A 27,528-nucleotide genomic window follows, 5' to 3' on the forward strand; every position below is an offset into this window, starting at 1 on the left:
TTGACTGGACTAAGTTCGATTTCAACTTTTATTAATTAATATAATAGTTGAATAGTATGTAAGCTATTTAATCCTACCAATGCATTCCTATTTTGTCGCATACATCCATATTTGACTCTCTCAGTGAATGAATTGTTAGGTGACATTTAGCACCATAATCCTATCACTATCTATCCTCAATATCATGATTATTAATAGATTTATTCTTGAAAATTTGCAAAACTTGGAGTAGCACTGGACTAATTGCTATCCAATAATGTGTTTATTTTTCCCGTGTAACTAATTCTGCTAAATTTACTCTCGCATTCTAGTCCAAAAACGAAAATATTTAACTTAGAAAGCTGGTTTCCTGTATATTTTCTGTGTAGTTATGATTAAATCCTTGATTGTGTGTAACTTCTAACTGATAACATTGTTTGTACGTTCGGTCTTTGACCCCTGTTGTTCCTTGCGGTTTGACACAAACTGTATGGACGAATATAGGAATAATTCCAAAACTGGTTGGGTAGATTACGAATGTTATCGATGCATAGGCCTCACAGTTTGCATGCTTCTCTCCATGTTGTACTTTGGTTCTCTGAAATCGGCCTTGGTGTAGTGAAGGTTTTCAGTGTTATTAAATCGGTTCCGTTCCTCATTTCCTCCCTGATTGAAAGGAAAATCAGCTTCCATTTCACGGTGAGCACTCCAGCCAGTGTATTAGGCACGTGATTCGTAAAGAACTATCCATTGTAATAATGTTGTCGTGCATTTAATTTGCGCCAAGAATCACTTCCTTCGTCAATTCTTTATTTTTCATTAACCTCCAAATTGCATCCTTATTAACTCTTCTCTATGTGTTTTGTATTGGTAAGGTAATATGATTTTCTCACTTTCTTATTTCCGTGTAGTTTACATTTCAATGTATCGATACTTGAGTTGAAATAATTTTGAGGTTTGAAAGTTCACAAATGTACAAGAAAGTACGAGGTTTGAAAGTCCTATTTATATTTCATTATCATTATCATTTTCATACCAATCCATTCTGTGTTTAATATTTGAAATATTCAACAAAATGAATATATTTTGTAATAACTTTTCAGTTCTTTTTCGGATAAACCCAAATCTAACTTAATTTCTGTGCTTAGATTGAGTACCTATCAACCTAGATTGCAGATGATTGTCAAATGTGATGAACCAAGGAGTCGATAAAACTAGAATGTAGCCTATTCTAGACTCCAATCAATCACATTGCAATAAAATAATATTCATCATTATTTCATTTTGCTTTTAAAACACATTTTGTAATTTATTAGATCTATGTCAACTGTTCCGATTTGAATGTTGTTCAGATTCAATTAGTTGAATACATTGACTGTTTCATTCACTGATTATTTCTGTTCATGATTGTTGCAAATACCTTATCAGGAAATAAATCTGTTTCTTGTAAAAGTGAAGTTTATAAAACTAACAAATACCCAAATGAGTGAGGTTTACTTTGAACTTGAGATGCCTGGAGCTATTCCAATAAAAATACTCTGACTTGCTGTTGAGTTAGAACGAAGCATGGAGCATTTCCTCCACAGTTCCAAAGCATTCCTAATTGAGGCAGTCGTTCTCTTTGTAATGTCCCTGTTGTCGCCTTATTAAGATATTCGCATTGACTCAATTGGTCGAAATCGGACATGGGTTGATAATGCTGAGGCCTACGGCTTACAACCATAGGGTCACGCAGCTTTCATTCTGTTATTACTAATAATATGCAATGTTTGGCCTCTGGTAAAATATTCCTCGCTAAATAAGGGGGTCAGCAGTTAGATCATCTCAGTAATTTGTAGATAAATAATAATACTGTAATATGGAATCGTTTTGAAAGTTGTATCATCATGCTTTTTGGCGAAAAGTTTCTTCAATTATGGCTTTCTTTTTGTAATGTGGTTTGTATGTCCTGAAGGTTCTGAATTATGTGAGAATTGAACCTCAATTATTAATTTTTTCACTATTCTGTTTTATTATGTTACCTGATAAGGCTATGTTTTAAACAACTCTTGCAGTTCTATACCAACAACCTAAAAAAATTTGAACGTTACTATGATCCTAATCCAAGGTTGAGGCTACTGATAGCAGCATCTTTAGAAATCTTGCTACATCCCATTCTCTCTTAGAACAGTACAGTAATAGAAAATTTAAGTTGTATTTATTCCTTTTCCCGTTCAGTTGTGAAGAAAAACTTATTGCTTGAAACTATTCTATAACACTGACAAAGTGACTTCAGTGATGATACAATATTTTCATTGATCACAATAGCGGCATTGATAGGACTGTACCAAATGCACTTCTGACGTGCGTGACCGAACAATGAGTTGCCGATTTATGGATGAATTAGATTATAACTGTTTACCGAAACTGACACCCTGACCACAACCCGAAATGACATGCTGATCATGAACATTGTCTTTGCTCAGCGAAAAATAAAATGTTGTAGTCATCCAGTTCGACGGAGTCAAGGCTATTTTCCAACATTTGTCATTATCATTGAAATGTCACTGAACGTTTATTACGTAATAGAACCCAGAAGTGAAATATGTGCTTTGTTATTGCTGGAGTCGATCCTGTCCATTCAATAAAATAGACTGGTATGAATTCGTTAATTATTGTACCTTATATAATTAGATGTTCGACATTGGTCTTTTGAAAACTGGAAAATATGATTCAGAATCAAATTCTTGAGATCAAGTATAGACAATGAATCAATCTACGATATTAAAATATAATCCATTTTATTACGATATTATTATCCAGTTATTCCTTTGAAAGGATATACTTTACCAAGATATGTAGCACAATACAGTACATCTAACGTTACCTGTGTGAATTATGACATGTTTTATTGATAACAACAAGCTGTTGTACTAATAGGCAACGTGAGTGTTTCTCACGAACTGTTTAATAATACAGAACTGAGCACTGTTCTCGAAGAAAACACCAGCCAATTATTAGAAGTGATGTTCTTATAACAGGAGTCTATGTATCTTTGATACCGTTAAACCATTTTTTAAAAGAGTATCCGTTTCAAATTAATCATAACAGGTTTTAAAAAAGATTGTCAATATACTTTGTGAAGATATAATCTTCAAGTCTTCATTCAGATAAAGGTTAATCTTAATTGAGATTGATATTGAAACTCGAAGTTTAATCTTCATTGTAATATTTCAATTTATCTTGTTTGATATGAGGTATCCTCTTATCCTCCTTCTCTTCTTCCTCCTCGTTCTTTTTCTTCCTCACCAACATCAGCGAAGCAGTTGTATTCGTGTTACAAAACAAAAAAAACCGGAATTTTTCCAAATAAAATTCACTGGTTGACCCACCAGAGATTATAATTTTACAATAATTATAAAATTTTGTTGGAAATTGGTTTTAGCAGTGAAGGTAGTGAAGATTTTGAATGTGTTGAAATAAAAACAAAATTAAAATAAAATAGAAATTCAGTTATAGGTTGATTTTTTTTTAAACACGGTATTTACTCAGATAGTACAGAATGTAAGTATGTAATGAGAGTATAGAATTACATTCTATCCTCACTGTATTTACTCTTGTTTAAGACAAGTCTGCATTATTTCTTCATCAAGTATAAATATCCCAGCTTAGCTGCTTGAAAAACTGCATCCAATTCTATTTCGTTTCAGTAAATGAAAACACTGCACTCTTGTAAGTTTACTTCGACCGATTTGAAGCAGGATAGCGCACTATTCGTGACAAGAAACGATCCGATTAACAAAAATAAAACTAGTCTGTTTTTAATGTTCTCACACAAGATACCGAACATGGCAGGATAAAGCGGCCCAGAGAGCACTCTCAAACGTAAAATAAACGAAACAGCCATTTCTCCTCCCGCATCAATGGCTGATACTTAACATGTGTGACCTGATTAAAAAGACGAGTGTATAAACTTAGTGCAGTAAAGTACACACCATAGATGACTGCATTGGTGAAGTACGTGAAAGGCTACTAGAAGCTACGTGGGTGCAGCTGATATAAATAAATTTCTGAGAGAGAGGCGACCTCAAGAGTTGTTTGTACCTACTTTTCATTCCAGTTATGAGTTGAATATCAATAAAATTCAGGTAACCTATGGCCAACATTGGTCTATTTTCATCGTTATTGTATCGCTGTTTCAAAGTAATTGGAAAAGATACAGGGTGTGAGCTGCCCACAAGAATAGACCATGGAAAGTTGTTTGATCTTTGACTTCTCTGTTCCAGCAATATGTACAAATTGCATTATTCATTTTGTATGTTACTCTTAAATGTTAAAGTGAGTGTCCCAAAAAATTGAAGTGTTGGCACAGTGTTTAATGTATGAACATTATTTGAAAGTTCAACAGCACTTTTGACCTAGTAGCAGTTCCAAAACTTGAGGCAATCAGTGGAGTTGTATGGTCTTTCCAGTGGCTCAATATTTGTCTATGCTTTTTCGTTCTGCAGGTAACAATACAGAATATTGCATTTCAACATTTAAACCATTACCTTCAACTTTATGACAAAATTAAAAAAACCTTTATCATCTACTCAATGAAAATCTTAAATTCCTCACAATAATTCTATTTCATCTTTCCTTGTTCACTGATCTTTTTCTTATCATCAATTGATCATAAAACTGTCAAGAATCTCATTCATTCTAGTTCTTTTTTTTTTTAATTTTAATGCCCAATTAATTACAAGTGTATTATCATTCTGATGAAATTATATCAATAATTTTAATGTCTTCAATTGTAGTTTTTGTGTTCAAATTATCAAACCAATATGCGTTGATCAATCATTTTCTTAGATGAGTCATAAGGACCACCAGAAGCAAGGCTGAATTTTAAAATGCAATAGCAAGTATAAGCTTCAAGGTCAAGTTGAATGTGTCGTTTCAATGTGTAAAAAGAGGAAATTGAGAAAAGTGGAGCTGTGTTGAGGTGTTGCGTGTCGCCCAGTAGGATTATCTCATGTACGTGTCTCATCTCATCGGCAGAGGCAGGGTAGATTACAGCAATGATTCACGACCAATTGGTCAGTCCATTTCAATAACGTCCGTCCATAAAATTACTGTCTTGAAACGTGTGACTTATCCAAAGCAAAACAAACATGGCATTTTTACTCCATGCTAGCTTAAAAATAAAGTGAGAACTAAGAGCACTGGAGAAAACAAGTCTCTTGTATTTTTATGTAGATCATTGAGAATTGAAAGCTCACATAATTGTTAAATTGTCAACAGGAATAGTTTGTGTTTTATTTAATTCAGTAAGGAAAACAGTTTTGGGTATGAAATCAGTTGTAACATTCTTATGTGAATGTAAGTGAATTTGAAATAAAATATGATTCAAAATCTAGTAAATTAAATATTGCAATATCAAATAATGTATTTATGATGCCAATAATTTAGATGTGTGAGTCTTTGTTCTCTTCTCATGCGAATTTATCTAGAATAAGATTAATTCTGTAACATTCATAATTTCTAGCAATACAATTATACCTATGAAAAGCTTGTTCTATCTTAAGTGATAAATTTATCCTTCTATATTTCAATGCAAAACCCAAGTTGTCCATCTTCCAGTATAGCGATCCAATCCTTCATTCAAAAATTAATAGAATGTGTTGTTTTTCAGACAGCCTGCGGATCGGTTGTGGAGATGTCCGGTTATCAGTCAGGAGGAGGAAACATGGCAGCTGGTGAAGTGTGGCTACAATGGTTCTCGTGCTGTATAAACCAGCCAGCTCAGCAGGTAAATAGCCTACCAAATACAGGGGAAGTTTTAATCTTTTAAATTATGCAAAACCCACAACTTGGGTTTTGCATTGGAATATAGAAAGATAAATTTATTACTTACTTATCATTAGTAAATGAGTACTAATGTGCACTCCTTCCAACCAAGGTTCCTCAACTTAGATAAGTGACGTACTCTTGTTACTACCTTTCTAAGCAAAGACCTTGAAGAGATATCTTTAAAGGTGTTTGTTTCTAAGGCCCAAATTCACCAAAAATGAAAACTTGGTTTGAGCGCCAGTTGGTTCTAAGTCATATGATTTTGAATTGGTTTTGTAGTATGATTGTCTGCTTATTTAGAATCAACTGGGGCTCAAACCAAGTTTTCGTTGTGGTGAATTCGGTCCTATAGGTGGGTTTTCGTTTGGGCGGATTCGCGTTCGGCTGCGTAAGCGATTAGTCAAAATAGCAACTTTCCAAACAATAATCGTATCTATATTTTGTATCGTATTCACTCAGTTGATATCGTACGTCATTCCATTTAATATAACAGTGATTTTAATACTAAATACGATATCAACTGAATGTATATGATACAAATAGATTCAATCTATTGTTTTGGATAGTTGCTTTTTAAAATAGCTGACGCATATGCAGCCGAACGCGTATCCGCACAAACGAAACCCCACTTTTAAGGTTGAGATTCGTTTCATCTCTGATTTCAGTTGATCTAGAATCAGCTGCTGAGGGTTCTCAGTTTCCCTAATATTTCAATTCATCTATTTGTTGTTGCTTTCAGAAAGTCCAGTGGATACAGAGTATCATATTCTATTCAAATTATATTTTGTAATATATTTTTCATTATACCAACATATTGCTATGTAAAAGCAAAAATCGAATCCCTTAACATACCCTTTTTCCTTTGAAACATAAGTAGCATAACATTTAAGCTTATGTCGTGATGCCGTGTGGCGTGTGATTCTCACGAATGGTCAAAATAGGCACCAGATGAACTGATATCGAGAGGAACTGAGATCATCCCTTTTCTGAGGATTAGGATGAACTCACTTATACATATTTGCTTCAAAATCACTTTTTGGTAATTCGGAATTAATGTTTCAACGGTATTTCTCTTATACCACACAAAAGTCAAAAACTTATGTGGGCTTCATCCCCTTTCTACTAGATGAAATTCTTCTCAGTAGGAAATACAAGGAATTCCAAAAATTTCAAACGTATCTAATAACAGTATTTGAATTAAGCAAATAGACTGCATTTTATTATAATATGTTGCTTATTTATAACTAAAAAACTGTGTTATATGACAAGTTAAGATTGATCAAATTTGTGTCTTATCAAGGTGTAAATTTTATCAATTTTCGATTTATTGATTTATTCATCAGTGAATAGCCTAATTATCGTGACTAGAAAACGAACATGTCTGTAAAATCGGGTTGAGTCTGCATTACAAATTTCAATAGTTGATAGCATTTTTATAGTTCAATTATACTGGTGCCGCTAGTAGTTGAGGTGTTATCTTCAAACGGAAACAAACCGGGAGGTGAAACTTGTCTAATCTCAATTTTAAAACAAACCGTATAAACGTGACCAGCGATCAGATTGCAGAGCTGTGTTCTAGTGGAGATAAAGGCTGAAAATTAAAATAAGAATATAACAAGACTTGGAGAATAATTGGATCCGAAAAGGCAATGAGCAGAAACAGTGAGCGAATTGATTCCACTATGCTTCAACATACAAGTAGTTGGCATATTGAAAGTATTACTTACGTTATTGACAAGGACAGGTGTAAAGCGAGAGCCACCTAATGATAAGAAAGTGTGGAAAGCAATACAAAGGATGAACGTGAACAATGTATGTGTTGATTTGCTGCTCGGTACAAAGGTGATTGATTTGTCAGTTTGGTTTGTGTCTTGATTCTGAACAGAGCTGATTTGAACCGTCAATTGTTGGTATTTTGATGTTGATCGTTTTTTCTTCGTCCATAACACCTGACCTTTAGGTAATAAAAGCCAGCTTGGTTGACCTTTTATTGTTAGTAGTCATCATTCATGGGGGTTTCATTTAGCATTTTTTCATTTTACCTTTAGCATTGATAAATGAAGTGTTTTATGGAATTAAATGAACTGTGTTAGCTCTCATTTGGGAAACACTTCAGATGATTAGACCTAAAGCCTAATTGGAAGATTTTTGATCGATATTTAATTTAGAATATAATTTACAGCATTTTCATTGAGAAGAAAATTAATAAATTCAAAAATCCAAAATAAGTGCTAGTAGTTGACGTTGAAGAAGTTTATAGAAGAAAAACAACTGAACTTTTTTCAGAAAGTTAAAAAATACAATATTTTTATGAATTTGAAGGTATATTATTTCAATTTATACTGTGAGGCTGAGGTATGATATTTCTTATTTTGTTTCGGGAGAAATACCTGTGGGAGAAGAAAATCGATAGAACGAGAAATAATGAAAATTCATTTTATTGAGAGACGTTGGATAGTACTGTACTCGGAAAATAATATTGTGAAATATCAACCCAAATAGAATGCAATGTTTAATCAACTTAACGATTTCCATGGAAACATTGCACAATGCATGATAATAGCTGGTGTGAAATGCTTGTAAAATAATAATAAAATAATCACTTAATAGTAAATTATGTTCAAATTGATGTTGTTTTCCATGACGAAACAATATTTTATAATAATTTTGTTGTAGTTTAGACACTGTGTATCTTTGTCGAAGATACAGATTGTCTAAACTATATCAAAGTTAAATTATGTCCATACTCTGTTTTCTCTATCTTCGATGCATTCGAATATTTTGTATGTGGACCATTTAAGTTTATTTCTAGTTTTTCTATCATGCAAGATAATATAATAATATATTTATGAATACGTTGCTCTCTCATGGTTAGGTTAATCTACCGGGAACGATGTTTTGAATTACATTCACTGCAAACAGCAGATCGCAGATCAAATTTATCTTGCTAGAGCAACCGAGCATAACTACTCTGGTTCTCTTGAACTTGATAAACTATTGCCATGCTTTATTGCCTAAGAGCTTAGGTGCTGAGGTAGGGTGAAAATAGCATTTATATGTAGTATGTAGTACTGTGTCATTGTGAGTTCAAGAATTGATAAAGAGTGGTAAGAAAGAACGGCAAATGTGTGTGTAGAAGCGCAGAGCACAAAAGGACATAACCAGCTGCATTTGCAGAGAGATAAAGTAGGTTTGCTGAGTCGCTGACATGTGACTGCAGACTGCTTGAAAAGTGAACTGAAAGCTTTCTCCTGCTGCTGCACAAAATAAGAAGACCAAAAGAAGATAGAATAGACAGACTTCAGGGGAAAAGGTAGAAGAAGTAGAGGTGTAAAGCACCTAAAGAAAGGGCGGCCTACGCAAAAACGCATCTGAATAAATTTCATAATCAGGCGAGAGGCGACCGACCCGCATACATTCATGCTGTGCGCTATGCGTGAAAGGCATGCATATTGCAGCCAATAAATTTCTAATGCACTACCTTGCAGTATTAAAGTGGTACCCAGTTTGTATTATATTGAACGTGTTATTGGAACGTATCATTGAAATTGATACCAGTTCATAAATCTTAATAATAGACTAAACTATAGATCACTGAACAGAGGTAACTCTGTTGTTTGGAGTTTCATGCGCATGATTTCAATCTGGAATAATAGCAGTAGTAGTTATTGGTGAGTGGTGCATGTTCTGGTTTATCGTTCGAGGCTAGAAAGGTGTTGTATAAGCAGAATCAATATCAGTTATAATTTCAAATTACGTTTTTTGTTAGATTTGGTAATAATGGTTATTGTAATCAAATTACAAAAAATGAAAACACCAACAATTGATGAATTTCCGGATAAAAAACATTGTAAAATGTACAACTTTCTAGTTTACTTGCTATGCACTTCAGTTTGAAGAAAACTATACGGCGAATACTAAAGATCTGTCTGACAGAGCGAAGGATTAATTACCGTATTTTAGCTTTCAACGAGTTTATTACCGCTTGGAGTGATGCAGATTTATTATGCGTGACAACATTTGTTTACACACATTATACTGTCTTACTTTCTCCAGGTTTTCTGCCTTTTCCAGGATTTGATTAAGTAATTTGCAGCACTTGGATGTAAACTTTCTGCATCCTAGAATAGTTTCAACACATGGTTCAAGATCAATCACAGTATTGCTAAAAAGCTTATTATCAATATCAATAATTGAAAAGTTTGTTAAATTCGACAGTTAATAATTAATTTTTACAGTGATTATACTGTTGAATATGAAATACAAGGATTCAGAGTAAACCTTACTATTTTATTAATTTTAATTCTATCATGATTTTTTATTCAAATTTTTTTATTCCTCCTGTCAACTTTGTACTACTTGTCAGTAATTGACTGGTTCAACTGTCCATCAATCCACTCCATTCATTAAGGAATTATAGTGAAATAAACTGTTGTGCGTGGATCCGTGGATAAGAATATTTAAAATTTCCCTATAAATTATAAGGGAAGTAATAATTTATAGGTGCAGAGTAGAACCTGTGCGCAGGTATGAGTTTATAAAAAAGTTCAATTCAATAGAAAAAACAGATCTAATAATAGTATGTCTATTGGATTACTTGAATGAAAATGAAATAAGAGTAAAGGGGTAGATGTATGAAAGAAAGAATGTTAATATTCTGTTGTAAATTCTTTATTTGTGTCCTATAATAATGTAATAAATGCCTGTCATTCCATTCATTCAAAACTCCATTGCTCTTATAAAAAATATTGTTTATTTGGGTACTGATATCCAATGTCAATATTTACGGTAGCGGTAGACCCATTTTATTGGCTGGTTTGGCTGGCATATCGTTAGCTGTTCTCAGGCGCTGGACTCAATAATCTTTTTAGGTTATGTCCACAAGCACTTATCATTTATTTCATAGTATTTAGAGTACAATTCAACATGAACACGTGCTCACAGCCTCCGTAGCAGGCCTTTGACCTTCAACGCAATGTGAGCTGTGAACTGTGAGCTCAATCAGCTTATTCAATCCTGCTCCTTCCCATCCTCTGCTCTGCTCTGACATCATCCAGCCGATTAGACCAACTAGCCAAACATCTCTCTGCCAGAGGCTAGAAACACCCCACCACATAGTGTGCGAGTTGTGTTGTAGTCATTTCGTTGAGTGAATATCTGAATTAATAAATCTTCATGTAATTTAAATTTTGTTTAGATGCTTGAATAAATGAATCTCATAGCTCTAGATCAATAATGTAGATTATTCAGTAGCTGAGGACCTGGGGTGTATTTATTCTATTGAAGAGTAATAATGAATGGGAGATTGGCAGAAAACATTGAATAAATATAGTAATAGTAGATGACGATTATTATACTCCGTGCAAATTTACTTCAGACTTGGAGGAATTTGCGGCGCAGAAAAATGGAGGGAGATCAGCCAATTGCAGTCATAGGTGGAAGCGTAGTTGTTAATTTGTTGAATAGAGTCAGTCGAGTTTGTGATTGCAACGAGGAAACTTCCTAAGCAAGGTCGTACCCAGGGGGTGGGTCACAGGGGTTGGAACCCCCCCCCCCGAAATTTTCTCAAAAATAAAAATTTTCATGTACATAGGAACTGAATTTCTCAACTAGGCTATCTATTATTAAATTATTTTCATAGGTAAATAAAGAAGAGTTCAAATTTGAAAACAATTTCTAGTCTACGTTACATACACAATTTTGTGGTGCATTAAACGATGTTAAGTCTATTTGTATTGTCTTTTAATTTTCCTATTCACCACAGACCACATAACGGTGAAATAATACATTTCGCACCTAGGGCCGAAAATGAGACTTTTCTGGTTCGAAATCGGTTTTGAAGTCAGAGGCCGTAGGCCTCTATAGAATATACTTTTTATTCTTCCAAATGACAATAAGATGATATTATTATAAATGTTTGATTATTGAATAATAAACACAAAGAATGAAAAGTTTTTGATCAACTGTTTTAGCACACTTGAAATTTGGCCAATCTGAATGTCAACGGAAGTTTAGGTTAGAAGTTCTATCCTACTCTGAAAATAGAATTATTTGAATAGTTTATAATATATATCTTATCTGTATTTTATTCATCCAAATAAAATGATAGTATATTATTACAGAATACTTTATTGAATTCTAAAAGCATAAAATGATTCCGTTTATCCACCATGTTCCATGATAAACGCTGTACTAGGAGGTTTGAGGTTAGATTCTATTATACTCTGAAAATTGAATTTGAATAGTTTATAATATCTCATTATTTGTATTTCATTCATCCAAATAAAATGATAGTATCTTATTGCAAAAACTTTATTCAATTCTAGAAGCATAAACTGATTCCGTTTCATAAACTATTTTGTAAACACGTTCACATCAAATCAGAATCAGCTGACTTCAAGGTTATTTTACAGCCCTAGGGCCGTAAAAATTTTACCGGCCTGGTCAGAAAACAATCACTTTCGGCCTCCATATGACGCACGTAAACCAGCTCATTACATCCAAATGTTTTTTCGCCCCACTTGGATGTAATGAGCTGGTTTACGTGCGTCATATGGAGGCCGAAAATGATTGTTTTCTGACCAGGCCGGTAAAAGTTTTACGGCCCTAGGGCTGTAAAATAACCTTGAAGTCAGCTGATTCTGATTTGATGTGAACGTGTTTACAAAATGGTTTATGAAACGGAATCAGTTTATGCTTCTAGAATTGAATAAGTATTCTGCAATAAGATACTATATCATTTTATTTGGATGAATAAAATACAGATAAGATATATATTATAAACTATTCAAATTCGATTTTCAGAGTAGGATAAAATTTCTAACCTAAACTTCCGAAGTCAACGACAACAGCATTGTTGACGTTGACATTCAGATTGGCCAAATTTCAAGTGTGCTAAAACAGCTGATCAAAAAACTTTTCATTATTTGTGTTTATTATTCAAGAATCAAAATATTTATAATAATATCATCTTATTGTCATTTGGAAGATAATAGGTATACATTTTGATAATAGGTATACATCTATATATCGTAATGACTTAACAAATGACGGAAGAAGAGGATGGGGTGTTCTTGTAGCTGTGAAAGATTGCTATAGCTCTGAATTGGTAGCTTCTTCCCGTGGTGAGGGTTTCCAGTCTTTGTGTGTCAAGCTAAATTTCGGTTATTGTAATGTATTTTTGATTGTTGTTTATATTCCGCCTGCTTCGAATATGTGTATTTTTGAAAATTTCTATAATCATGTTGAGAGTCTCAATGGGTTAATTGATGGTAATATTATTATGGTTGGAGATTTTAATCTTCCTGAGATTAACTCGGCTGATTACAACTTATTTACTGGTTCCTTAAGTGCATGTAGACTAAATGTTTTTTCAAAGATTTTTGAAAGTATCATTTTTGATTCTATTTACAAGCACATGTTAAACAGTTTCAATAACAACACACGGCTTTTTACCTGGTAAGTCGACTACTACAAACTTAATTGAATTTTCATGTGATGTTTTGCATGGTCTGGAGTCTTCTGGGAGGTTTGATGTTGTATACATTGATTTCCGAAAGGCTTTTGACCTTGTAAATCATGATGCTCTACTACACAAACTACTGGCCTATAATTTCTCGAATTCTACTGTAGGATTTATAGCATCTTATCTGAAGGACAGGAAACAATTTGTTCATATGATGGTTGTGATTCTGATCTATATGCAAACGTATCTGGTGTCCCTCAAGGTACATCATTGGGTCCTCTTTTATTCCTCATCATGATCAATGATCTACCTGATGTATTAAAAACTCTAAATTTCTTTTATTTGCCGATGATGTTAATATAAATATACTAAATAAACCGGTGTAAATGATTGTGATACATTACAAGAGGATATTAATGAGATTACAACATGGAGCTCTGTGAATGGTTTAAAAATTATGTTAGTAATCACACATAATGACATTTTCAAGACAGAATCTTCCTTTTAATTTCTCTTACATGATGAATGGTTCTGCTCTTCCAATCAGAATATCGTGTAAGGATTTAGGAGTCTATTTTCAAAATGATTTCAGATTCATCTCTCACATTGAACACATTTTAAATGTTTCTAATTGACTGTTGGGCTTTGTTATTAGAACTTGCAAACACTTCAGTAATTTAGATACTATAATATATCTGTACAAGTCGTTGGTAAGGAGTAGATTGGAATATGCCTCAATTATTTGGGATCCTTATCATGCTGAATATTCTGATTCTCTTGAAAAAGTTCAAAATAAATTCCTTCGCTACCTGTATTTTAAAAAGTTTGGCCACTATCCCTATTTGCATATCCCACATCACAACTCAGAATCATGTTCAAAATTCCAACATTGAAATCCAGACGTAATCTCCAAGCCATCTTACATTTATATAAAGTAGTTAATGGTCTTACGCAGCACCCTTTTCACCTGGAAGATTGGGCTTCTATGTGCCGACTGTTTCTTGTGGGAGGTATTTTTCGTTTTTTATACCAAGATCTCGAACATTGCAGGATTATAACTCACCCATCAATCGATCCATGAGACTCTTCAACACAGTATCTCGTGATATCGATCTCTTCAATCCGTCTTTGAATGCCTTTATTAAATCATGCTCTATAATACTTGAATATTAGTTCTTTTGTCAATGTTTAACTTCAAGCACTCTCTCTCCTCTCTTCTTCTGCTATCTATATATAAATATATGTCTTTACCTTACTTCTTCTCTGTTTTATTTTTTTTCTTTTAATTTTGTTTAGTTTAAATGGTCGACTTTTTTTTCATTATATTGAACTTATTCTCTCTATTATTATTTCAATTAAACTTATTTTCTTATTTTAATTAAAATTATTTATATTGTACAATACGAATAGCATTTAATGATATAAATAATTAGTATTTTATTTTAAGATTTAGCATGTAATTCTGAAGTTTGTTTAGTTTCTGTATAAGTTGTTTTTGTTTTCTTATTATTCTTTATTATTTTGTGTGGAGTGCGGTTTTGGGCAGTGTGCCTGTCGCATCCACACTGATTAACTACATTCACTACAATGTATCTTTTTTTTCAATAAATTGAAATTGAAAATTGAAATTGAAGAATAAAGAGTATAAACTCAACCTCTTACATAATTGAACATAATCTTTTAGGCTATTTAGACGAATCAGAATAAAAAAATAAAAAATACTTGGACAATATTTCCTGATATTCAGATTACCTCAGATTTGCTAGAGCTATGACCTTCCTGTTTCGCTTTCAGAAGTGCCAAATAAACAATTATTCTCATATTTATATTGTTTATTTTTCTGTGTGGCGAAAAATAACGTTCTCACCATGGGCAAAAATGTTTTCCGGCTCTCAATCTTTTCTAGTCCTCGGCCTACGGCCTCGGACTTGAAAACCGATTTCGAGCCGGAAAAGTCTCATTTTCGACCCTAGGTGCGAAATTTACTATTTTGCACATGGTGAGAACGTTATTTTCGCCACACAGAAAAATAAACAATATATATATATGAGAATAATTGTCTATTATAAGCATTTCCGAAAGCAAGTGGAAGGTCATAGCTCTAGCAAATCTGAGGTAATCTGAATATCAAGAAATTGTCCAAGTATTTTTATTTTTTATTCTGATTTGTCTAAAAGATTATGTTCAATTATGTAAGAGGTTGAGTTTATACTTTTTATTCTTCCAAATGACAATAAGATGATATTATCATAAATGTTTTAATTATTGAATGATAAACACAAATAATGAAAAGTTTTTGATCAGCTGTTTTAGCACACTTGAAATTTGGTCAATCTGAATGTCAACGGAAGTTTAGGTCAGAAGTTCTATCCTACTCTGAAAATCGAATTATTTGAATAGTTTATAATATATCTTATCTATATTTTATTCATCCAAATAAAATGATAGTATATTATTGCTGAATACTTTATTGAATTCTAGAAGCATAAAATGATTCCGTTTATCCACCATGTTCCGTGATAAACGAGGTAACTAGGAGGTATGAGGTTAGATTCTATTATACTCTGAAAATTGAATTTGAATAGTTTATAATATCTCATTTGTATTTCATTCATCCAAATAAAATGATAGTATCTTATTGCAAAAACTTAATTCAATTCTAGAAGCATAAACTGATTCCGTTTCATAAACTATTTTTCGCCCCACTTGGATGTAATGAGCTGGTTTACGTGCGTCATATGGAGGCCAAAAATGATTGTTTTCTGACCAGGCCGGTAAATTTTTTTCGCCCCACATGGATGTAATGAGCTGGTTTTCGTGCGTCATATGGAGGCCGAAAATGATTGTTTTCTGACCAGGCCGGTAAAAGTTTTATGGCCCTAGGGCTGTAAAATAACCTTAAAGTCAGCTGATTCTGATTTGATGTGAACGTGTTTACAAAATGGTTTATGAAACGGAATCAGTTTATGCTTCTAGAATTGAATAAGTATTTTGCAATAAGATACTATCATTTTATTTGGATGAATAAAATACAGATAAGATATATATTATAAACTATTCAAATTCGATTTTCAGAGTAGGATAGAACTTCTAACCTAAACTTCCGAAGTCAACGACAACAAGCATTGGTTATGTTGACATTCAGATTGGCCAAATTTCAAGTGTGCTAAAACAGCTGATCAAAAAACTTTTCATTATTTGTGTTTATTATTCAAGAATCAAAACATTTATAATAATATCATCTTAATGTCATTTGGAAGAATAAAAAGTATAAACTCAACCTCTTACATAATTGAACATAATCTTTTAGACAAATCAGAATAACAAATAAAAATACTTGGACAATTTCCTGATATTCACATTACCTCAGATTTGCTAGAGCTATGACCTTCCACTTTTGCTTTCGGAAGTGCTTATAATAGACAATTATTCTCATATATATATTGTTTATTTTTCTGTGTGGTGAAAAACAGCGTTCTCACCATGGGCAAAAAAGTTTTTCCGGCTCTCAATCTTTTCTAGTCCTCGGCCTACGGCCTCGGACTTGAAAACCGATTTCGAGCCGGAAAAGTCTCATTTTCGGCCCTAGGTGCGAAATTTACTATTTACTAGGGCTGTAAAATACCTTGAAGTCAGCTGATTCTGATTTGATGTGAACGTGTTTACAAAATAGTTTATGAACGGAATCAGTTTATGCTTCTAGAATTGAATAAGTATTTTGCAATAAGATACTATCATTTTATGTGGATGAATGAAATACAAATAAGATATTATAAACTATTCAAATTCAATTTTCAGAGTATAATGGAATCTAACCTCAAACCTCATAGTACTTCATTTATCACGAGACATGGTGAATAATTTTTGAATTACTTGGGCAATATCCATGAGGCTGAACGTTTTTACAAATAATTTATGAAACAGAATCAGTTTTTGCTTCTAAAATTGAATAAAGTATTCTGCAATAATATACTATCATTTTATTTGGATGAATGAAATACAGATAAGATATATATTATAAACTATCCAAATTTGATTTTCAGATTAGGATAGAACTTCTAACCTAAACTTCCCAAGTCGATGACAACAAGCATTGTTGACGTTGACATTCAGATTGGCCAAATTTCAAGTGTGCTAGAACAGCTGATCAAAAATCTTTTCATTATTGTGTTTATTATTCAATAATTAAAACATTTATAATAATATCATCTTATTGTCATATGAAAGAATAAAAAAGTATAAACTTAACCTCCCACATAATTGAACATAATCTTTTAGGTTATTTAGACAAATCATAATAAAGAATAAAAATACTTGGACAATTTCCTGATATTCAGATTGCCGGTACCTCAGATTTTCTAGAGCTATGACCTTCCACTTTTGCTTTCGGAAGTGCTTAATGAACAATTATTCTCATATATTATATATTGTAGGCTATATTTTTCTGTGTGGTGAAAAACAGCGTTCACACCAAGGGCAAAAATGTTTTTCCGGCTCTCAATCTTTTCTAGTCCTCGGCCTACGGCCTCGGACTTGAAAATCGATTTCGAGCCGGAAAAGTCTCATTTTCGGCCCTAGTTGCAAAATATACTATTGTAAACACGTTCACATCAAATCAGAATCAGCTAATAATAATAATATCGAGTGACCTGGCTGGCTCAGGTCTGGTGTCAGAGTTTTCAGGTCGCAACTGATCAATTTCAGGGCCTCTGACATGACCTAACGACTGCTTTTTAGGCAGCCGGGACCGACGGCTTAACGTGTCCATCCGAAACACGGGAGTGGCCCGAGATAAATATCTTGGCCCGGGCCGGGATTTGAACCCGGGCTTCTGAATCATAAAGCCAGCATCTGATCCACTCGACTACGGCCACTCCTAGAATCAGCTGACTTCAAGGTTATTTTACAGCCCTAGGGCTGTAAAAATTTTACCGGCCTGGTCAGAAACAATCACTTTCGGCCTCCATATGACGCACGTAAACCAGCTCATTACATCCAAGTGGGGCGAAAATTATATTTTCCTCCACCTACTGTCTAAAGTACTTACTTTACTCCCTGAAACATAATACTAAAGTGTCACTTTTTTGCTATCGGTAGTAAAAAACAGAAAAACTCCCTAGGGAGGAAAAGTGACTTCATTTAAATAACATGAGAAGCAACTCTATTTTAAAACTTATATTGTAATAGGTTAGAAGGTCTAAGCTCAGATGTGAAAGCATAATAGAGGTGTCTGTCATTGAGTCAACTGAATTCAATACCACAACCAGAAATTTGATCAACTCAAAAGTACGACTTTTTCTCCCTGATTATCCAATTGAAATGAAAAAAAAAGTGTACCAAACGGCTTTAATGCCATGAGCACCTTTTTGAGCCAGCCAGAGAGAACAACAAACCGCTTTGTGTGGAAATGGTCCAAGCGGCAAGCCCATCAAAGCTTCGTTTTGTCAATAAAAACATAATGGTCTGAAAAAGGGTTATTTGACAATTTTTAAAAAGTTTTATTGGGCCCTCCGGACCCCAATGTATGTTAGGACCCTGCCTAGTATCACATCCCCCCCCCCCGAAATTTTTTTCTGGGTACGGCCTTGTTCCTAAGTTTAACATGAGCGTTTGAATACTCACTGGAAATTAGAGAACGCTGGCCGGTACACAACGGTAACATAGCCGCCGTTGTATCCCTGCCGCTGTATGCCTTCTCTGCTGCGCATGTTCATCCCAAGTCGGAAGTAGTTCTGAACAGAGTATAGTATTTACTATTTTTCCAAACAGTAGGCTATTGTATTCTATAAGGTAAAATGAATAATGTTTTGATCTCATAGCTATGAAGTGAATATATTCTTCATTGGTCCTTTTTTAATTATTGAGGAGTAATAGTTACCGTACTGTAGAACTTTTTAAATCTTTGATCAATAAATAAATAGTAACGATATATTAGAATATGTATGTGTCATGTCTGTAAATGATGGAAGAGTTATCCATCTTTGGTGAATACTGCTATAATTCCAACTTCAAAAAAAATGAAAGAATGAATTAAATCAAATTCTCACATATCAGTATCAGATTCACTGACCGGTACAGTTTAAATATAAAAATTGCCATGTGTTCTAACACGACTGTTTCCATTCAGTCCGGCGGAGCGAGTATGAATAGTCTCATTAGAACTTATGGGAATAATATTCTCACTGTACCGGACACGTTCACTGATACTGATATGTGGGAATCCGCCTTAATAGTTTTTAAATGTATGATGAATGAATGTTTTTACCAAATAGGTCACTAATAATAGACAAATCAATAATATTATAAAATACTTGTACCATTGTTGTAAGGCAATGATGTGTAGTTTTGAGTGTATCAATGTCGGAATGGATCAGGTAGTTGTTCTATTTTCAAGTTTCAAGTTTTTCAAGTTTTATTTTACACGGTTGTTGTTTGTGCTGCAAGCATTATTGTGCCCTGTTTAAAATGTTACAATCATGTATAATTCTGACGAAATAAACTCAATTCAATTCAATGTTCTAGCGAAAACAATGTTATTGTCTACAACGTTACCAACAAATATCACTGACAAGAACACTGACACTGAAACAGAAAAAGGCATAGACAAGAATCGGTCTGTATCTGTGTTAATATTTAAACAACGTTATCAATATTGAGATAAAGTGAAATATAACCTAAAAAATTTGTATACATTAGAATTGGAACCGTTATGAGCTTTAGCCTGTGGTACTTCTCTAGAAATTGTATAATTCTGAATTATTGATTGAATAAATATCTAGTTGAATATTGTTGTTGATGTTTCAGCGAAAACGAGTGCAGAGACGGAGGATTGACCGGTCGATGATTGGGGAGCCGACCAACTTCCAGCACACGGGGCACATTGGCTCGGGCGACGTCGAGCTCGGCAACTCACGGCTTCGCGCCATACAGAACCAGATGCAGTCCAAGGGGGGCTACGAGACTGCATTCTCCACCGTCAAGGTAGTTACTTCCATGAGCCCTTGGGCACAAAGAAAAGAACATAGGTTCCTTCTTCTGTGCGCTTGGGGCACGTTACACCGTCTAAGATAGATAGTAATCATCTATGAATAGATGACTGTGTAACGTGCTCTTATATGTGTATACATGTGTTCATAGATATTCATTTATTTCGTTTTTAATACAAGCACAAAATAATATAATATTATATTGATTAGGAGAGGACAACTAAACAGTTCAAGCCCAAAACTATCCCTCTCCTGAACCTTTGGAGAGGACAACAGACCAAGCCTATAGTCCTCTTCCGAATTTTGATTACTGTTATAGTACAACAATTACTAATATAACTTGATAGTATAACAGTACAATAGTTGCTCTTTATTTCTGAAGAAGTAACTTGAAATATGTTTTTTCACTTACTTTTTTTCTAAATAATGGGCTGAACATATACGGTTATGCTTCACTTGTATAAATATATGTTCAATTTTTATTCACTCTAAAATCATTTAAACTGAAAAGTTAATGTTTATAGAACTAAATTTAAATAATATCACATTTGATAAATAATTACGACTAGAAAATATTATTGTTTATAGACATCAACAAATATTTGTATTCTTGGCTCGGGTGTAATGGGGGGTCGAGTATTTGATGAAAGTTGATCAAATATGTGAGTTTATTAAATATATATTAATGAATAATATTATATCACTGTCTAATGGGGCCTTAAGACAATATTAGAAAGTACAGTGGCTAGATTCCTATTTCAAAGTCTTTAATAGTGAATTCTCACTTATCTATACTATAGTTTATCTAGTATTTGTGTAGTGTGTTGTGTAGTTTATTGATAATATGCAGGATTGAATGAAAACATAATCTTATATTATCTTGCTATCTTGCTTTCTCAGTTTTATAATTAATAAGTATTATAATAATTATTAATATGCCGTATCACAAAGATTGATAATAAATAGAAGAAACTAAAAACCAATTTGGATTGAAGACTCTCTCTTTGATATCATTGTAAAACACACGGATTACTCAAGTTGGAGCAATCTCTTAAATTCAGATCAATTTTATGTCTGTATTGTTTAATATCATTTAGTTCATAAAGTATTCTTATTCAATACTTTTTAATATTATTTTTCTTTTTTATTTCCAACAATTTTGGAAGACAATTAGCAACGAATTTGTATAGATGGAGAACTTGAAAATATATTGCAAAGCAAATTATTGCGAGTCATACAGAACTCCCCACCAATATTCTAGGACATTTTCCCTGGGTATCTGGGAAACATATCTAAATATAATTTTCAATCTGTCCGAAAGTCCTTAGTTACTCACAAAGCCGTCATTTTGTTTTTCACTTACTTTTTTCTAAATAATGGGCTGAACATACGGAAGTGAAACTTAGCACGAACATTTATGGCAACTAGACAGAACTACTAAAAAATTATGCCAATTTATCAAATTCGTAAAACAAAATGGCGGCCGTTCAATTTTGTATATTTCTTAAATAACCAAAAAACCCGTTGATTTCACAAAAAATTACAAGAGTAACGATTCTTAGTTAATTTAGCTCGATTGGCACCTCAATTTTTAAGATTGTTCGAAATAGATTGAGTGATTGATGAAGTGATGCTTCTCCATATTTATTTTATGCTAGTATCTTGAATGTTCAATAATGGTAATATATCTTATTATAATTATTAATGTATGTATGTATGTTTGTTTCTGTTGCAGGCCTGTTGAACAAATGACAGCGTTATCAGTATTGTATTATATTGTAATCCTTCCTTCTGATGTTGCCTGTGATGCTGTGGCTCATCTACACATTTGTATGGAAAACCAGATCGATGAACAAAAGCAAAAGTGAACACTGTTAAACAACATCGCTACATCTAATGATGAAGGCAATCACGAACAATGTGTTTCAAAGTCATCAATCAAGAGCAGCAATGTGCTACTTCATCAATCTCCACTATTGAGAGAAGTTTAAACTGATACAATTTTATTCCTAAAATACGAGTACTTTATATCCTTAACTATAGATGATTAATCTTGAACAAATTTTCGACTCATACTTTATTCATCATGTATGTACTGCACAAAATTTCCTTATTTAAATAATAAATCTTCATCACTTGTTATAAAAATTCGCTAACGCCCAGAATTCTGGTATCAGGCCTATCAAATTGTCTTAATGACTCACCTATCAGAAAAGGTAAATTTTATTTATTTATTGATTCAATGATACACACAATAATTCATGATAATTTTTTAAATTTTGATTAACTTGAAATCTTGATCTCGATTCCCTGATGATATCTAAATAAAAAATAATTGTTCATAAATAGCTGTCAGTTTGGATTTTGTTGTTAGTATAAATCTCAGTTGCATTGAGAGTAAGAAAGCCAATCAACATCACACTAATTTTGTAATTGGAAACCAATTTTAATGAGCTTACTTATTCCACCATGACATTTGATAGAATTTAATTTGTGTCTCAAAGTTTATTATCAAGTTGACTATTCAACTCATCTTTCATTAGGATATTGTTTTAATATTTCCAAAATATTACTGATTTTTCTATAAATCGTAAATATTAAATGTAAAGTAAACGTATCATGTGTCATACAACTTTAATCTATTTTTTCTCATTCCATGCTTATTCGTTTATAAATAAAATTTTTTTACAACTACAGTAGAATCCAATGCTCTATTATCATTGTAAATTCAACTGAAAGATGCTTGAAATGCATCTGGGGAATTATAAGATTATTGAGGCTATTATAATTTGCTGCATGTTACTGAAAAATACAATTTCATCCTACAGAGTAATTTGAAATTGATAAATTATCATTTTAAGAAAGGGTTTGAACTTTATTGTTTCTTTAAAAATGAAGGATATGTTTCATTTTGACATGGAACACAGCTATTCCGATTTCAATTCACTATTAAACGTAAAACATGTTGAACATCCATCCATACTCTTCAATTGTTTAAAAGTGATCCATCCATAATTGATATTTATTGCCAGATTTCAAGATTCTGATTATTATTGGTTGATTTCAGTTTGAAACTTTTTCTATAACATCTCTCACTCTTAAACAACAATCCAATGATTTTTTGTTCCATTTTTATAATAAAAATAATGTCTTATGCGCGCACTACTGCGATTTGCATGACGGCGACGGTAGCGGGAGAACTTTTGAGCCGTGGTTAAATTGTTTAAATTGTCATGAAAATCACAGTGGTGTGCACAAGGCTTGAACCATACATTTGATGGTTTATTTCTTTGTATTGCATCAATATAAATATTGTGATCTAATATTATTGTTATTGTATTGTGTAAATTATGTTATTTTTACTGTTGAGTGTATGATTATTACTCTTATCAATATTATCCCATGATTGTAAATATTAATTTTATGATTGAATTATTCCAATGTAGTTGTTAAGTCTGTATACTTTGAAATACTCAAACTTAGTGAATAGCTTCTGATTTAAATTATAATAGGCTACGTATGAGTTTCAGATCAGTGCGTACTTAATTAAGAATCAATTTGCCGTTTGATTTATATTTTTATTTCCATATAAGTTGCTTTAAAAATCTATTGGTTACCTTCATGATGCATTCATTGGCATTTTACTCTTGTTAATATTATGTTTTCAATAGTATGCTATAATGTTTCTACTACTGTATTATATTAAATGTATCCACTGTTATGCACATTTTGCAAGAATAAGACACTCTTGTTGAATTTAAACGCTCTCGGTAATTGATAAGTAGGATTGCTTGAACAAATCAATAGACTGACTCGATAATAGTTCAATTGTTGAATGTTAGCATTACTATTTTCATCGTGAAACAAATTTTACTCCCAAATAACTCACATCCGTTACATAAAATCACTGTTTTTCTGTTCTTGTCTTCAGAAGTCTAAACTCAAGTTTTCTCACTCATAAAAACTCAGCATTTCTGCTAAGTAAGGGACATGTCACACCAGGCCAGAACAGGACTCGTACGTCACAATTTGACAAAAGAATATAGTGCGCATATATAGAATGTCCGGATGCGTCTGATGTAATATGGTCTCACCTACTTGAATGCTAAAGCCTTCCCATCCAGTCGGAGTGGTCATCAAGCCCGTTCGTGTCCTGCTTGATGTGACATCACCCTGACTAACGATAAGTTACCTTTTATACAATTTCATCTTGAATTTCAACAATACTATATATTATATGAATATGACTAATAACTTATTGACTGTTATGTATGCTGTAATGAATTCATGGCTAAGATTGTATTACATATGTCTAAAGAACAAATTTCTAATATAGCTAAATTGAACTGTTATTTCTGTGTAACTAATAATTAATAAAAATATTTAATGGGACAAATTTCAAAAAGTGTATAAGGTATGTAAGACCAGAAAAAGCCGTCCACTCACTGAGCATAGCAAGACGTATTATATGTAATACACATGTTTACATCTGAAGTATCAGTGCTTGTGCTTCTTTTTCCTGCTCAGATACTCTACACTATTAAATAGGCGCCATACAACTTTAAGAAAGCAATAGTGCATTTAATAATATCCGCTAGTTACAGTAGTTATCTAGTTGTATTAAATTTAAAGTTATCTGAGCTACTTTGGCATTGTCTGCTTTTTAACGTCCACTCTATTATTTACTTACATTAGTGGCTCAGAAGCTCTGTCTACCTCACTATCTGTTTCCATTCTTAGACTCTTATGATAATGTAAATTATTCTAAATCGTATTAAAGCATTCTAGTATTGCATTTACAAATTATCTCACATAGCAGAGTGATTGAGAAGTCTCGCAACCCAAATAATTGTAAACACTTTGAATGTTTAGGTTGCACGGCCTTTCGACAACTCTGTATAAGACTGTTTCATTGACATGCATTGACTGTTGATTCTTGTACGAGTTCTTGAGCATATTCGTGCCTTTTCATTGACTCACACGAGAAAATTTCGAAATTTTTATTTACGAGATTTCTATTTCTAAATTCACCTTTGCTACTTTATTCAGTTATTCCTTGCTTCCCATAATATAGCATTAATATTTTTAATGCTTCATTAAATCAAAACTTGATCAGACTCCATCAATCGATATGTTCTTCTTACAATTTTACAAAAAAATGTGATGAATCTAAAGACTACATTGCTCATATTGATAAGTTTTTCTCCAAATCATCTTCATGCGCCTTCCTACTTATTGAAATGACTGATGTTTTTCTGTCCATGAAATAATATAATCAAATGAAGGTTATTAATTGATTAATATAAAACTTCTGTACACAAAAATGATCATGATAAGACTGTTTTAATCATCTAAATTTCAATGCAGTAGAAAATAAAATAGTAGTAAAAATTATTGCTGTTCTAAAATATTATTGTTAATATAAAGCTCTGTACCAAGGTAGATATATTTATATTATTAACTTGGTTCTGTACTATGTAATTAAAATCATCACATGTATTATTATTTAAGATTATTTCAAAATTTTCATTCTTTTGTTGAGTTGTGAATGCGCAAAATGTATTTTAGTAATTATTTGTATTAATGTGATTTTTAGATGAAAATGTTCATTAGTTCCAATATAATATGGAATATAGAGATTATATTTAAGCATTGTCGAACCGTTCATGTGAAGTGTGTAAATTTTGTCTCATTACTCTTAAATTTATTGATAGTGATGTAAGTTATGTTATTACTAAACTGAATTGTACTGAATGAAAAAATTGAGAGTTGTCTTGATTCGGCCTATTTTCTTATTAGGAAATTATTTTTGTTTTTAATCGTTCTCAAGTGTGCTAGAAGTTTAACCGTTCAGTCATAACAGAAGTGCTATTACTTGGTGTTGAACAGTCGCATTTTAATACAAATATTTTTAAAATTTATTTTAAATTATTGTTTTTCTCAAAGTTATTCTTTTTTTGCAAAAAGTGTTCAAAAAAATCTATCATGTCACATTTTTTTATCAACAAATTTTAGAATTATTTTTTATTTTATTTTATAACTTTGTTAAGTGCCAAATAAATATTGAGACAACATAATAATGCAATTATTTATTGCTTTAATCATTGTTTCTTCTCATCTCTTCTAATTATTATGATGATGCTAGAATTTTGGAGATAATTTCCAAAAACTTATATATTCAGGACTACTTAAAAATGATACTATGGTATTAATTTACAACTATTGGAATAATATTTTTATGAAAACATAAATCCACAGGGTATTAATGAAGAAAAATCTCATCAATACCCGGTTTTAGGTTCACTTTGAAATTAACTATTATCCTTTGTACTGACTCCGTTTGTAATATCTACTGCACCGGTAAAATTTTTTAAATTATTAAATATACACGGTGCTATAGAATTGCAATAGCATAGAGAACACTTTATTGTCTCTTTTCTGTTTAGGGCTACTTGTAATATAAATGTAAATACAAATTTCAGTAAATCATTTTCAAGTCTTGAAAATGGCATGAGTGTCCAAAACATGTTGTGATAAAATAATTCAAAAAGGGTACTGAGATTTGTATTTACATTTACATAGAGAACATAATATAGCATAAGAAGATATCCATGGTATTGGTCGTTTGTGTTCCAAATTTCAAACCGATTACTGTTAACAACTGTCTGTTATCACTGTTTTGGCCGGGTCAGAGTGTAAGATCGGCACAGTATGAGAGACTACCAGTGTCACAAAGCTTCACGAAAAATAACTACTAGGACTATCAGCTTGAGTTAACAGTGAAATTTGGAAAATAATCGCCCTAAACCATGGATTATACCACGCTATATTTTCTCTATGATAATAGTGAGATTGATGTTTGTTAATGTAGGCCTACTGAGGTGTGGCGGGCGCATTGAGTGATGTGATGTGATGTGATCAAGTTGCAAGTCTCATACATTTAGTCTGACACTTCCCATTGAATCAATGTTGACAGTTTAAGGTAATTTCATAATGTTTAAACAAGCTCACTAAAATAAATTTTCCCAATTAGGTGTTTTGATTTTTTGTGATCCTCCTACTTGATCAACAAGAAAAAACAACAATTTTTATAATTTCTGGAATTATAAACGTATTCTCGTGTATAAACGCTAGTTAAGCTGCGTTTAAACCAAAGTTATTAACAAAATGTTTATTTTTCCTTCCTTATAGATTCTATTAGATTGAACGGAACTTGACAAACACATATGTTCATCATGTGTATGATAAGTTATGTTCAATCTAATAGAATCTATATAACTTTGGTGT

The 27,528-nt window shown here is 32.5% G+C and overlaps 1 protein-coding gene across 5 annotated transcripts in view; it reads left to right on the forward strand.

Moving 5' to 3' along the window:
* Positions 1-26,318, forward strand: part of LOC111051883 (CDC42 small effector protein homolog) — a 72,247-nt gene extending 45,929 nt beyond the window's left edge. For all 5 annotated transcript variants that reach the window (XM_039427278.1, XM_022338473.2, XM_022338481.2 and 2 more), the window contains 3 exons: positions 5,633-5,749; positions 20,060-20,236; positions 21,977-26,318. In XM_039427278.1, the coding sequence (XP_039283212.1) occupies positions 5,657-5,749; positions 20,060-20,236; positions 21,977-21,985 (279 nt within the window). In that variant the 5' untranslated portion in view covers positions 5,633-5,656 and the 3' untranslated portion in view covers positions 21,986-26,318. The remainder of the gene's footprint in view (positions 1-5,632; positions 5,750-20,059; positions 20,237-21,976) is intronic.
* The last annotated feature ends 1,210 nt before the right edge of the window (positions 26,319-27,528 follow it).

Source organism: Nilaparvata lugens, chromosome 4 (genome assembly GCF_014356525.2).
Source record: "Nilaparvata lugens isolate BPH chromosome 4, ASM1435652v1, whole genome shotgun sequence".
In the NCBI taxonomy this organism is placed as follows: Eukaryota; Metazoa; Arthropoda; class Insecta; order Hemiptera; family Delphacidae; genus Nilaparvata; species Nilaparvata lugens.